We start from the raw sequence: 11,141 nt of genomic DNA, 5'->3' as shown, positions 1-11,141 counted from the left end.
GCTCCTTAAATAGTTGAGGGATCTAGGGTTTAAGGGAAACCCTAGTTATCCTTTGCTTAGGGCCTAAGCAAACCCAAGGGCCTTATCCAAGCCCCTATGGACGAAATTATTAGGGTTTCCCCTAAAGATTTCGTCCACCCTCTTCCAAGGGGGTTCTAGAGCCTTCCACTCAACTATTAGATAATTGCAAACTAGTCCCTGCACCTTATAATTAATTCTTTTAACCCCAAAATCAATTCTGATTAATTTCTGGCTAACAATTAATTAAACATAATGATTTCTAATTAATATATTAATCCATTAACATATTAATAAATCATTTATATATATATATATATATATATATATTAATTTATTAATCTTATAAATTAATATCTCTCCTTTCATAATTTCCTTGTCCAGTTGCTAGGTTGAGGGCAACCCAAAAGGACTGTGCTGCTGTCAATTCAAGTACATACCAATTATAGTTATGGGCTTAGACACCTAATCCAACATTAACAACCTCAACAAATACCAAATATGAGGCTTAAAGGTTCTGGAGTAACTTCTACTCACAAGAACCACAACCTTGGGACCAAAACATGATTAAATACTACCCAACAATAGATCTATACAAAGAATCCATTAAGGTTGAGACTTTATACCTCCAGAAGATGTAGAAAGGTGTACTGCTATATGTACTTACTTATTCACATAAATTGTCAAATAATTGGTGTATAATCACACTCACCTACTCATACATGAGATACACGAAACAATTGGGGATATGTATAAAATTAGAGATAAGAAACCACATAATATAGTTTTCCCCTAACAATTGGGTCAAATAGCCGTAAGGTTTTTGTTATCACCATAAAGAAAACTAAAACAGTTAGTTTTTGAAAGATTTCCATAGCTTTAAGCTTTTAAGAAAATGAGTATCGACTTTAGATATAAAAGTGTCAGAATTGTCCCTATTTAGCATCGAAGTACTAATCTTGTTTAATTAATTATTAAATTTTTTACTTTGTCATTATTTAGTCATCGAGACATATTGTAACAAGTTTACCGGTTATTGTCGTACATTACATGGCATGCCATATAGGTTAATTCTCATCACCTTCGTTATATGTCCATATAACGTGGCATCCATATGAATTTTTAAAATAATAAAATTTATATTATTATTAGTGCCTAAATACTTGAGGGACCATTTATATAGTTGACTTAAAAGGAAAATAAAAACTTTAGTGTTCAACATAAGCAGGAAGGGAGAAACTTTGCCATGATGAAAGCTTGATGGAAAGAGAAAAAGGTTTTACTATTTAAGAAAGAAAAAAAATGAAGGGGCCGTGGGCAGAAAAGAATAAATTATATTTTTTGTCTTTTAGTTTCATAATTTTTCCAACAAAAATAATTTTAGAGAAAAATATTTTTAAATTCCATGTAAATGCTACAGACCAATGACTTCCAGCCTAGCTGGGAAGAGGTACCGGGTTTAATACCCACGTTGGGTCAGAGGTCGGGAATTCAATCCCTGCAAAACTCAATTTGGGTGCCTCTTAAACTCGTGCCACATGTGGGGAAATTTTCCCTGGAAACCCCTATGGGGGCTGGGTTTGCCCTGTAAAGGAGCTCGAACCCGGGGTGCTCGTTGAAATATACGAGTAGGCTTCCGTTTAATCATTTGCCGTTTCCAAAAAATGTAAATGCTACAGGGAAAAAAATAAATTATATTTTTTGTCTTTTAGTTTCATAATTTGTCCAATAAAGCTAATTTTAGAGAAAAATATTTTTAAATTCCATGTAAATGCTACACGAAATGAATAAATTATATTTTTTGTCTTTTAGTTTCATAATTTGTCAAATAAAAATAATTTTAGAGAAAAATATTTTTAAATTCCATGTAAATGGTACGTAGTATGTATGGATGTAAATGGTAAGATGGTAATATGTTGAACATGTTATAGTATGTTTTAATGGCTAAAACATGATAAATTGAAAGTTAAAATAATTAATCAGCACGATTAAAACTTAATGCTAAAGAGGACGAGTATTAGACTTTTATGATCAAAAAAGCAAATACTTTTTAAGAAAAAAAGAAAAAGATAAAGTTTTGTTATATAGTATGAAACTATTAACTTTTACAACTATTAACTTCTACTTTTAGATAAACTTTTATTTTCTTATCTAAATGATACTTCACATAGCTTTTATCAAATAGTTTTTATGAACTTTTAGTTTTTTGATATTTTAGGTTTTTATCTAATTTTATACTTTTAAAAACTACTAATTGCTTTTGCCGTACTCTTTCCCACGCTTCATTTCATACAAAATCGCTATATGCGTTAATCAACATTTTTAAAACTTGTTTTTCGTCTCCTGTATCTTCAACGTTTCAAATTCACATAGCAATAAAACTACATGTAAAAATCGGCAAGTTTACACAAACCTCACAACATCTACAATACAACATGACCCAAAAAAACATGAAAACCACACCTACACATCATCCTGTTCATTCCACCTCAACCTCCTTCCTCGTTCCCACATCTCCATTGCCACCTGAAGTCATCTCAGCCTCCGCCACCACCGGCGGCAACCGCTCATACGCCACCGTCCGCCTTGGCAAAACCCTAAACTTTCCAAAATCAAGAACCTCCACAAGCCTCTCATAACTAAACTTCTGTTGAACATGTACTAAAACAGCAAGAAGAATTGCAATTACAGGAATCCCAATATCCCCGAACTTTGAATAAAAATCAAGATGCGGATTCACAAACTCATAATCCTCAGAAAAATACGGGTTCGGGATCGGGGTCCGAATGTAATCATAAACATGAGGAAGAAGTCGAATCACAGTTAACCCGATAAAATACGATTTTCGTAACGGTTTGCAATTAATTTGCCAAATTAAGTTACCAATAACTTGTGGAAGCAAAAAGAAATCTTGAACCAAACCCACATACTCCTCAAATTCAGCAAGCCATTGTTGTAGGTTATGAACCACAAGCACACATACAAACCCGAGCACATGAACCAGCCCGGTAACTATAAGAACCCGTCGATCAGACGGCACACGGGCCGGTTCATGTGGGGCCCGCGTCTGTAACCGGATTCGGGCCCTCCAAACTTTCTGGTAAAGCCGCAATGTTAGCGAGAATGAAACCAGTACAAGAATCTTGACTGTGTAATCGATGACCCGAACCATTTGACTTTTTTCAAGAACCGAAGACTTTTCGTAAGATTCGGTTTTTTTAAAAAGCGCTTCGGCCCCCGTAACTAAGGGAATCCCGTATCCAACCGCTTGGACCGATAACATCACGAGTGAAACAAACGGGACCGCATTCGCATTCTCTTTGATGTAAAACAATTCGGTTAAAATAAAACCGATTGCAACCGAAAGTGTAAGAAGTTGTAAAATTCCCTCTACACCTCTTCTAGAAAGAATATCTTCCCGTTGAGCCCGATACATAATCGGAACTGTTTGAAGGTTGACCGGTTTGAAAAACAATGGGTCAAACTCGTTTCGTTGACTCGAAATTGAAATCCTAGCCGTTGGATTAACCATCCAACGGGTCGCAGTAGGCGGGTACGATATCACAACTTCAATCAAACAATCCAACCCGTTTTCAAGATCCATACTCTCGTATAAAACATTCCATGAGGCCCGTACGTCTCGACACCCAACTAAATACATTTTCCCAACAACTGGATAATACAACCCTTCGACCAAAAGATCCGAAACATTCCCATATTGCCCTCCGAAGAGCGAAAGTTGACCCGATACATTCAAGAGGAGCTGTCGTTCGGTGTATGTCGGTTTAGCGTGATACGGTGTGTCTTCTTCTGTAATTGACTCGTTTTGTAGAGACCAGTAATGACCGAATAACGGGCCAAGTGAGAGAATTTCAAATTGCACATCGGTTCTTGAAAAACGATTAGGCCCGGAATCGGGGACCGCAGGATGGTGAAGTGTAAGATCTTCGGATAAAAGTGACAAACCAACGAGATAGGAATCGGCATCTTCGACTTTCGGGAACGTTAGAAATGACTTTTTAATCACGGTTTGGAAGCTGAAAGGCTCGTGTTTTTCGAGAATTGTTCCAGCTAAATCGATCTTGGAATACGTATAATACGGATGAGAATCCGTATACTGGTCGTATAATTCAGAAGGGCGTACGAGTTTCTCAAACGTTAATGGAAAAAATGATGAATTCCCCTCTTTTAAACTCGAAATTGTCCCAAGAATGATGCTTCTTTGTTTAATGGAAAACGAGAGCGGAATGTATAAACAGATACGGGAATCGCACCCGATTCCGATTCCGTCTTTATCGACAATTCCAAGACAACCAATCATACAAAGCTGCCCACTTGATGATTCCCACATCCCTTCAGCCGAAAGTGTCATATTATTCAACCCGGTTCGCTGACCCGCATTGTAATGATCCTCAAAAGGAGAAACAACCCGAATAACCGCTGCAACCTTCGTAAATTTACTCTTTTGACCCTTTGAAGGCGATTCTTCACATCGAACATCTTGAAGACTAAGTCTTACACCTTTAAAGCTACCGTTTGTCACTTTTATACGGGAATCCGACTCAAACGGGCCCAATTTGCTGCAAATTTCATCCGTTTGGTTGCATTTCCAATTCGGGACAACGGTTAACGGATCTTGACCCGTGAAACGTTCAAGAATAAGGCAAAAATCAGCTCCTTTGTACAAACCGAGCCCCGTATTTGTAAAATTATCTTTGTAAGGGTATGGTGTGCAAGCTTTTGAAACGAGATTTTCAGAGGTAAATTCGTAATTTGCAGAAGCACTTAAAGAAGATGAGATTTTTACTTCATCGAAGTATTTTTGGCTTGATTTTGCGTTTAAACTTTTCAAACTACCATAGATAGTTCTTTTTGTTAAAGTAAAAGCTTTGGGGTAACGAACAACGAGTAAAATCCGGTCATCTTGAATGAGCGGTGGCTGGTTTATGTACCCCGGTTCTTTAACCCAGTCCCATGGGTTACTGGAATCGGGGTAACGATAGGGTAACATCGCGTTCCCTAGTAAGCACATTACAGTTTCACCATCATTTCCTTCGGAATCAGATACAATCCCTTGGAATGGAATCGTTAATTCCGAATGCCCCGGGTATATGTTAAACATTGGGTTATTACTGTAGGGTTTTGCTCCGTACAATCCCCCAATTGTTATTGCAACCTGTAAGATCCCGTTGATGCTGACTGAGTTTTTGGATCGATGGGCTCGGTCTACATCAGTAACCCAGAAGGAAACCAAGTTCAATGATGAATTTGGATCCCATGAGCCATCTGACCCATTTAGTTTGTGATGATCATCAAATGGCATCAATGGAGCTTTATCTAACTCCTGCCACCAATCTCCATTGATGAACGACATTTTGTCTTTGAATCTGTACAATCTTTTTCCGTAGGGTTTTTGGTTAGAATCTGGAGGCATGATCGAAGAGCATTCTTTTTTTACTTCGTCTATTCTATCGTATTTGAAGGTCATAGGGGGTTCTTTTGTAGATCTTAGATCCCCAAACCCATTAGGATCAATACCAATCGCTGCGTTCACTAACCTAATGCAGAGAATCAAGATAAACCCTAACATGAAAACACTCTTCATGGAAGGAATTTGAACAAGTCAACGTTTTTCAAGATTTTTTTGATAGCCGTTTGCTGATTCTTAATCAAGACCAGGACATAGGACTGGGGATTGAAGAGATCGCAAAATTAACTCAAAATAAGTAATAAATTTGGGGGCAAAAGACTAGAGTTCAGTGGGTATCGATTCAGTCACCTGAAAGCTAACCTGGAACCACTGCGAAGTATCTGTTGGAAGATCGAGTTTAATGATTGACTGGATCTTTGAGTTCTTTTTACTTCTGATTGTACGAGATCTGTGGGTTGATTTGGAAGAAGATAGGTAGGCGAAAGAAGAAGGAAAAGTGAAGTTGAAGTCAACTCAAAACTGAAAATGGTAGGAAGTGATTGTCTAACGATTTTTATTTTTCCTTTGGAGTAATATTGATCGTCAAATTTAGTGAAATTCTATCAAAAACATATATATAAATTTAATATCCTTAGACTTTACTCTATAACGTGATTTAGGTTTAAAATATAAGGGTAACTTCATATATAATTTTATTATGATTCAAAATATCTGTCTGATCTAAAATTTAAATGTTATATATATTTTATTAGCTTTTTAAATATCTTATATGTCAATTTTTAATTTTTATTTTTTAAATGTTTTCTAATCAGTTTTTATATTTTTAAGATATTATAATTTATAAAAGAAAGCAAATTGACCAAATTGTCCTTAAATATCAAAACTCTTTTGACATAAAATGGATAGACCATATTGCCCATCAGTAGCCTGACACCCGTCTTTAATGATCGGGAGATGCCTTTTGAAATTGGAACGAGAGCCATAGTCCAACGCTCAATCTTCGTCACCTTGGAGACTATGTTCAACAACGAAGAATCTCCTGGGGAAGAAAGGAATCGAAAGGGAGTCCCTAAAGGTAATGTCAAACATGGAAGGCGGTTGCAAATTTTACCTTTTGATTACTCAATTATGAGCATAACCCAACCGGTTCCCTTATCCGATGATGCAAAAACGGGAAGGTAAGGGTGCGTTTAGTTGCGGAAAAATGGGCCGTTTTCCGGAAAAAATTTCCAAGAAAAATGAGAATTTTGAAAATGCGTTTAGTTCGTCTATTTTTCTAAATTTTTGACGGAAAATGAAAATTTTCCGTTTTCTAAAATTACAAAGAAGTTGCAAATTTTTGGAAAACAAATAATCATTGTTTTCCACATTTTTCTAATTCCAAAATTTTTCTAAAATATAAACACTCACTCCCACCCCATCCACCTCTATCTACCCTCACCTTAACACCCCCAACCCACCACACCCCTACCTACATACACTCACTCCCAAGCCCACCCCCACCCCCACAAACACACACACACACACACACCCACAAACACACACACACACACCAACCCCCACAAACACACACACCCACATGCACACACACACACCAACCCCCACAAACACACACACACACACACACACCCACACCCACCCCCACTCCCATAAACACACACACACACCCACCCCCACCCCCACAAACACACACACACCCACACCCACCCCCACAAACACACACACACACACCAACTGTTAGTGGATCACATGTTACATTGTATTAGTTCCTTATATTTCTAGATAGCCCATTGTGCAAGCCTTGTATGTATTGGCCCAAGTGGCTTTGTATTTATACGTATGTTCATGTATATGTGTGTTATGGGAAAAACACGGTTTAGCATGCATAACACACATATACATTAACATACGTATAAATACAAAGCCACTTGGGCCAATACATACAAGGCTTACACAATGGGCTGTCTAGAAATATAAGGAACTATAATAATGAAACATGTGATCCACACACACCAACCCCCACAAACACACACACACACACACACCAACCCCCACAAACACACACACACACACCAACCCCCACAAACACACACACACAAACTCACACCCACCCACACACACACACACCCAACACCACTACCACAATCAGCGACCTACCATCACCATCACTACCCCATCACCATCACCACCACCACTGCCGCCGCCACCCCGCTGCCACCACTGCCCCTCGCCGCTGCCCCCACCACCACCATCGTCCCCACGCCCACCCTACCACCGCTACCGTTTTCTAAAAATGAAAACCGATAGAAAAATACACATCTAAACACGTTTTCTAATTTTCTAAAACTGAAAATGAAAAATGAATAAGTTTTAACTAAACGCGTTTTCTAAATTTTCCAATGAAAGCCGAAAACGGAAAACGAAAACTGAAAAGGGAAAACGAAAAATGGAAAATGAAAACTGTTTTTCCGTAACTAAACGCAACCTAAAGTTCTTGGGAGATTTTCAGATAAAGAGTTTCAGGGAGTGAAAGATGTAAGGATTGAAGTTGCAGCTTGGCTTCACATGTTTGCTCTCTGACAGGCATTTAGGGAGGAAGAGGACAATGGTTGATTAGTATGTTGTTCCTAAGATTTTGATGTGTGATAGGGAGTAAAAGATGGAGCCACAAGTCTGTAGCCTCATTATTAAATACATGGTGATGTACTACCCAAGTCAGGAACTATGTGGAGTTCACAATAATGACAAAGAAAGAAAACGTTCACTAGTGCTTCACTGGTTACTAGTTGTGAGGATTTGAAGGAATTCATGTGGTTGCGTTTCTTTTTATCCTTATCATAACCTATTTTGGTAATGCATGTGGGTTGCACTATCTTGAAGAAATATAAGAGTGTGGGTACGCATTGCTGAATTTGTGAAGCTGTTGGGCTGTGGCGGAGGCTTGTACATGGGGGAATCTTCCAACAAATGGTTGTTATTATGGAGCTATTATTCTATAATAACACTTGTTGTTATTATGGTATTCACTGGTAAGGATTTTTGATTTTTGTTATTATGGAGCCATGTGTGGCTTTGATTTTTGATTTTAAACAGGAAGTCAAAGGAAGAGGAAGATATGTGTATTTTGACAAGACTCGTAAGGATGGAACTTCGATGATGTTTCATGGTCGGAACAAAGTCTACGCATGTAGTTATGGGTTTAAAGCAGCGAACATAAAGGAGAAGGAAGTGATTCCGAACCCACTGGCACATCAACGTCATATCAACTTTTATCTCTTCTCTCTTTCAACCTTCTCAACCCATAACATATGAAAACCTTATATTTTTCAATCTATTCAACTCATTTAATTTTTAATTTTAAAATAAACAAAAACTAATAAAAATTAAACAAATTAATTCATAAAATATAAATGTCACACCGTAAGTTTTTGAACAAATTTTTTTCATTTTAAATTACAAAAATTCTCATAATACATTTCACAAAAATCTCAATTATCAAATTAAAAAAAACACAGTTCCATAATTGTTTGATTAATAATCCAGGATCCTCAAAAAGATAACTCTTTATCTCGTATGTACAATCGAGCCGTCGCCCTCCCGTGATCCTGAGAAGTACCTGAAACACATAACACATAACACGGTAAGCACGAAGCTTAGTGAGTTCCCCAAAATACCACACACAAGTCATTAGCCACTCTAGGCTATAACTCTGTAAGACCCTCCGGTCAATGTGTCTCAGTGGGACCCTCCAGTCCCACAGCTCGTTGGACCCACTGGTCCGGTCTAGGTGAGAACCCTCCGGTCTCACTGCTCGTTGGACCCTCCGGTCTGGTCTAAGTGAGGACCCTCCGGTCTCATAATTCGTTGGACCCACTGGTCCGGTCTCGGTGAGAACCCTCCGGTCTCACTGCTTGTTGGACCCTCCGGTCCGGTCTAAGTGAGGACCCTCCGGTCTCATAATTCGTTGGACCCACTGGTCCGGTCTAAATATCACATAATATAGCACACAACACATATCACATAGAAAATGTACAACTCAAGCAAGCACATAAGACCCTTTGGTCACACATAACTACCACTCTAGGTAAAGTATAGTGAGAAGACTCACCTCGGATGGCGAACAGATCCTATAAATGCTGCTGCTACACTCCGGCTTCTATCACTAAGCCAAACCCATAAATAACCCCATTAGGATCTGAGACCAACCTTCACATATTATGTCTAAACATGGTCCACCAACCTGGCCCATAAATAACTCAAGTCCATTGGGCCCACCAACGCCCAACCATGGCCCAATTTTCCAAATTGGGCCCAAACCCTCATATGGGCCTTACCCTAAAGCCCATCTAAATATTCTAGTCCACATGACTGCTCTTTGATGGCCCATCAATGGCCCAAACACCAAAGCCCAATAGGAAGGCCCAAGCCAAAATTAGGGTTTTCACATAAAATGACGATTAGGGTTAAGTGTTTCTCACTTAACCCATTAAGGACTAAACCCATTAAGTCCATCACTCCCCTAGGCCATTCATACAATGAAGTCGGATATAATTCACAATGTCAATCCAACGGTCTAACCGCGGGTCCCGGTAAAATCCAAACTGACAAACCCAAAAATTAGGGTTTTCCAAACCCTAATTAGGGTTTCTAGCCCAATCACCATCCAACTAGTCCAAATCACGCATTTGGGCCGATTAGGGTTCACTATGCCAAGCACCACCCACTACCACCTCAGGCAGTGGTGGTCAGTGGCGGCTCACGGCGACGGCCACCACGTCACGGCGGTGGTGGTCAAGATTTTAGGCCAAAAATAATACAAAAGTACTTCAAACACCGATCGATATATACCCACAAACACACAGCCACCGGAGATGGTGGTTGGTGGCGGCAAGGAAGTGGCAGCCACCACCTCACGGTGGTGGTGGTGGTTTTCCGGCCACACAATCACCAATACAGCCCCAAGATGGCCAAGGCAACGACTACTCTCAATTTCACGTCCATACAAACACCAACAGCCACATCCCACGGTGGCAGGTGGTGGTGAAACACGGCAGCAAGCAGCAATAATAAAAGAAGGGCGGCAGCGAACCATATTGAACATCAAACCTGAGAAGAGGAACGAAGGGAAATGAGGTGTAGTGCCTTACCGAGAATCTTCCGATCACGCCGGACCCACGCAGCGACGAACGCGGCTGTAGCCGCCGGTCTCGGTGACTCCTCGGGTTCCCTTACGTCTCCGGAAGCAGTAAGGAGGTGGTGCTCGTCGGCGCTTCAACGGTGAGGCAGCAGCGGCGGTCCTGGAGTTTCTCTCGGTGGCGGCTGAAGAGAGTTTACGTGATGGTGGCTACGACTTCAGCTATTAGATTTAGGGTTATCTCAATAGAACAGGACGTGGGGAAGGGATACGGGTTAGTCCCGTATCTCATTTCAAACTTTGTACCAATTCTCCAAATTTGGTCCCTCCTCCTCAAAACATTTTCAACTTAGTGCCATATTTACCAATCAGTCCCCTATCTTTAATAATTCATAACAATACAAGTCCAAACAATTACCAATTAGCCCCCACCTCTAGAAATATTTACAAAGTGGCCCGGAATTTACACTTTAACCCTCAAAATCCATAATTAAAACAATTTGCTTCCCAACACCACACCCCGTTCAATATTGTTTAATTCAGGACTATAATCTATTT

General features: G+C 39.5%; 1 protein-coding gene across 1 annotated transcript; it reads right to left on the bottom strand.

Moving 5' to 3' along the window:
• Nucleotides 1-2,382: 2,382 nt before the first annotated feature.
• LOC145142637 (PII, uridylyltransferase (DUF2921)) lies at nt 2,383-6,011 on the bottom strand. Its single transcript, XM_079074791.1, has one exon. The coding sequence runs from the start codon at nt 5,621-5,623 to the stop codon at nt 2,498-2,500; it is 3,126 nt and encodes a 1,041-aa protein (XP_078930917.1). The 5' UTR covers nt 5,624-6,011; the 3' UTR covers nt 2,383-2,497.
• Nucleotides 6,012-11,141: the final 5,130 nt, after the last annotated feature.

Source organism: Lactuca virosa, chromosome 1 (genome assembly GCF_052849685.1).
Source record: "Lactuca virosa cultivar CGN04683 chromosome 1, Lactuca_virosa_CGN04683_v6, whole genome shotgun sequence".
NCBI classification, from domain to species: Eukaryota; Viridiplantae; Streptophyta; class Magnoliopsida; order Asterales; family Asteraceae; genus Lactuca; species Lactuca virosa.
This window is presented reverse-complemented; position numbering and strand designations above follow the sequence as displayed.

What these genes read in the sequence shown, in the direction of transcription:
- LOC145142637 (XM_079074791.1), bottom strand. Translation starts at nt 5,623, where the DNA reads ATGAAGAGTGTTTTCATGTTAGGGTTTATCTTGATTCTCTGCATTAGG.